Genomic DNA, 4,046 nt, shown 5'->3' on the forward strand with positions numbered 1-4,046 from the left:
TCAGAACCCCCTTCCCCTCCCCCTTTTCTGATGAAGGGTCTAGGCCCGAAACGTCAGCCTTTCTGCTCCTATGATGCTGCTTGGCCTGCTGTGTTCATCCAGCCCTGCACCTTGTTGTCTCGGATTCTCCAGCATCTGCAGTTCCTACTAGCTCTCTATTACCCTCACTGTCTTGATAACCCTTAGTCACTGTTAAACTCTTTAAATTCCTGGGAATACAAACCTTATTTATATAATCTCTCCTCGCATTTTTACGTGAGAATCTGGTAAATAAATCCTGCACTTCCTCCAAAGACAGTAGCTGCTTTCCAAGTCACTGAGAATGGTTTGCAGTGCTCCAGCTACGGTCTAACCAGTGTTTTGTTCAGTTAAAGCATGAATTTTTCCTCCTTTTTGCTTCCATTTTAATTCATCAAGTGGAATTTCAGGTAGGGGAAAGGGGCTCTTGAATGACATCTGCAGAGCCAGTGAGAGACCCATGTCACCTCCATTGGGAAATCTCTATTGGCCAGGTGAGGTGACTTTCAGTGGAACCTCATTCCGTTCCCAATCACAGACTGAACGAGGGGCTCCATTCCACCAGAGCAAGGTGAAGCAAGCAAACCCAAGTTTGGGATTCCCTTGTGGGAAAACTCCTCCTCCTGTCGATGGTTGAATATCAGTGATGATTCGATGAAGCCCTTAAGCGAGGCATACATGGAAGAAAACCATCAAAGAGAGCGCTTCTCCCAGACTCAATCGAGCAGAGAAGAGAAAATGACAGAGACCCCACCCTGCATCCTCCTGCCTTGATTAAATTCCACCTGCCTCAAAATTGGTCCCTCCAGATGTGGGGCATTAAATGGTGTTCCCAGGCATTATGTTAATTATTAAGTCCTATTGAGGTTGGAGGGTGGAGACTGAAAATATAAACAAGTTACTCTCTACTAACTGAATCCAGCTTGCAAACCACAAAAAACTCTGGAATGTAACCATATAGGCAGAGACAACATCTGGATGCAACTAGGTTCACCAGAGAGCAACATCTGGATGTGGGGACAAACTCCATGGTAAACATCTGGATACAGTCACATGATCTGCAGACACAGCTGGGCAAGGACAGACATGGCACAGGCAACATCTAAATGCAACTGCTCATGTACTGGTTGCAGCTGTAAAAACTGGGAGCACATCTTGATGTGGATATTTGCAGACAACCTGAAGAGAACGTGGGGAAGTGGAATCCAAAGTCTGATCTATCCTCACTCCAAGTGCGGCTCTGCACGTCAATAAATAGAGGAGGGAGAAAATGAGAGACGGATGTAGCCTTGCAGCTCTAATCCCATGGCTACCTCTCACATACCTTCTGTATTGTCAAACTGCTTGGCACTGAAATTTCATCCACATCCCTGCTGCTCTATCGCTTTTGTCTTGACTCTTCTCTTCCTTCCAGCTTTCAATTTCCATCTTCCATAAACATTATCACATACGAAACTCAACCTGGTCTACAAGCGTCAAGAATCAGCTCACTGACCTACACTGCTCACCATCACCCCCCACACCACCGCCCCCACACCCCGCCAAAGTAAGCCTGAGTCCTCCATTTAAAATTCTCATCCCTCCAACCTCCCACTCTTTCCCTATCTCTATAGTTTCCTCCAGAATTACAACTCCCTGTGCAACCTGCAATCCTACCATCTGTGTGCTCCTCCAATTCAGGCCTCTTGTGCATTCCTCAATTTAATCATTGCACTATCAACTCAGCAGACCAAGTTCTGGAATTACCTCACTCCCCAAACCTGTATAGAATGTACCGAAAAGGAACAGACCATTTAGTCTCAGTTCTGAGGAAGGGTCACTGGACCCGAAACGTTAACTCTGTTTTCTCCTTCACAGACGCTGCCAGACCTGCTGAGCTTTTCCAGCAACTTTGTTTTTGTTCCTGATTTACAGCATCCGCAGTTCTTTTGGTTTTTATTAGGCCATATAGCCTTGTCAGTTCATGTTGATTTTTAGGTTCCACTTGAGTCTTCTTCCATCTTTTCTCCTCTAAAACCACCATCAACTTCCTTCTCCTCATATGCTCACTAAATTTCCCTTAAATACATCCACAGTATAAGGTTCAACCACTCTTTGTTGGCAACAAGCTGCATGCTTATTTTTAATCATTTGAGGGACCTGGATATTGCTGCTGGTCAGCATTTATTGCCTGTACTTAGTTGCCCTGGAGAAGGTGGTGGTGAGCAGCCTTCTTGAACAGCTGCAATCTCATCACTCTCTGGGGAAAGACGTTTCTTCTGAGTTTAAAACAGAATTCTTTCACGGGGCACGCACATCGCTGGCTGGGCCACCATTTGAGACCCGTCACAAACTGCCTTTGAACTGAGTGGCTCAGAGGGCAGCTAAGAATCAATCACATTGCTGTGGGTCTGGAGGCACATGTAGGCCAGACCAGGTAAGGATGGTAGATTTCCTTCCCCTAAAGGACATCAGTGAACCAGATAGGTTTTCATGACAATCAATCTGTGTTTCATGGTCACCAACCCTGAGGCTAGCTTTGTGCTTCTGCATTATTATTGATTCATTGATTGAATTTCAATACTCCAGTTGCCTTGGTGAGTTTTGAACCCATGTCGTAGATCATTAGCCTGAGTCTCTGGATTACTAGCCCAGTGACATTATCACTGTGCCTCCACAAATTCCTTGTTGAGTTTTTTGGGTCTATCGTTTATTGATGGTCTCTAGTTAGGCTCTTCCCTACAAAATGAAACATTCTTTCTGCACTCACTTTATCAAAACCTTCTCATTCTATCAAATCCCTTTTCCTCTTTTAACCTCCTCTAACATCTATGCTCAACCTTCAGATTCTGCTCCCTGCATTACAAGATGACTTACTATGTTGAAGGCATTATACAAATACAAGTGATATTTATTTTCTTGGATGGATCACCGTGGTTTCATACCCAAAGACAGCTGGCTCCTGGGGAACTCCCAGCTTGAGTCGTACGGAAGCTGCATCGGGTCAACGTAAATGTACTCGTGTCCATCTGAACTTATGGATTCAATGACCTTCCAGCGAATTTCATAGCGAGGTTTCTGCACAAAGCATGGAGAAATAAAAAGTGGTTAAAGAGGCAAAATGAATAAGTGCCTGGAAGACCCCACTCCCACTCTTGAGCCTCCTCCGACAGTTAATTGATCTGTAACAACTCCATTTCCCCACCTTTGTGCCACAGGATTTTGTTCAATGAAGGTTAAAAGGGCTCTCAACCTCAGTTTTGAACATTTCAATTGACCCCTACCCTATCAAAACCCTTAGACACTTCAGTATGGTCACATCTTAATTCCTTTTACTCAAAACTAGCTTTTGCAACCTTTCAGTATAATTTTCACTCTTTTTGTTTTAAGTATATTCCATGGAATCTGCACTGTTTCTGATATGGCATCCAACAGTATTGCAGATGGGGTTTAACCACAGCTCTGCAACAACTGTAGTACAACCTCCATCCCTTTGTATTCCAACCCCTTTGCGATAAATGTCAATATTCCCTGAGCCTTCTTTACCAGAATCACTAAAGAGGTCTGGTGAGCGAGTGTGTGCGCGCACGCACACACACATGATAGTGGGTGAAGTGGAGCCAAGCTGGGTTACATTACCAAAGGAATTCATCAGTCAAGCCAAGGGGAGACAGGAATGGGTTGTATATGGTGGAATAAAAGTGCAATTAAGAGTCACTGTCCATAGAGTCTGTATCCTAGTGGCAGTCAGTGTCTGTCAAATGTGGACTGTAGCAGTTTCAGGAAGGTAGCTCACCACCATCTTCTTAAAGGCTTGCCCAGCAAGTGATAACTGCATACCCTGAGTGAATCAAAAAAAGTCAATGTGTGTGGAACGCATATCCCAGCGAGAATCAGTGTGCGAGTGGAATCGGTACCCCAGTGAGAATCAGTGTGTTTGTGGGACCCATACCCCAGTGACATTCAGTGTATGTGTGGGACCTGTGCTCCAGTGAGAGTCCATGTGTGTGGGACACCATACCCCAGTGAGAGTCAGTGTGTGTGGGACA

At 44.9% G+C, this 4,046-nt stretch overlaps 1 protein-coding gene across 1 annotated transcript in view; it reads right to left on the reverse strand.

Annotated features, from left to right (window-relative positions):
• LOC109924570 (platelet-derived growth factor receptor beta-like) overlaps nucleotides 1–4,046 on the reverse strand; it is a 92,384-nt gene that overhangs the window by 29,257 nt on the left and 59,081 nt on the right. The window contains exon 12 of the mRNA XM_048603487.1: nucleotides 2,930–3,075. Coding sequence (XP_048459444.1) covers nucleotides 2,930–3,075 — 146 coding nt within the window. The remainder of the gene's footprint in view (nucleotides 1–2,929; nucleotides 3,076–4,046) is intronic.

Source organism: Rhincodon typus, chromosome 12 (assembly GCF_021869965.1).
Source record: "Rhincodon typus isolate 14 chromosome 12, sRhiTyp1.1, whole genome shotgun sequence".
NCBI classification, from domain to species: Eukaryota; Metazoa; Chordata; class Chondrichthyes; order Orectolobiformes; family Rhincodontidae; genus Rhincodon; species Rhincodon typus.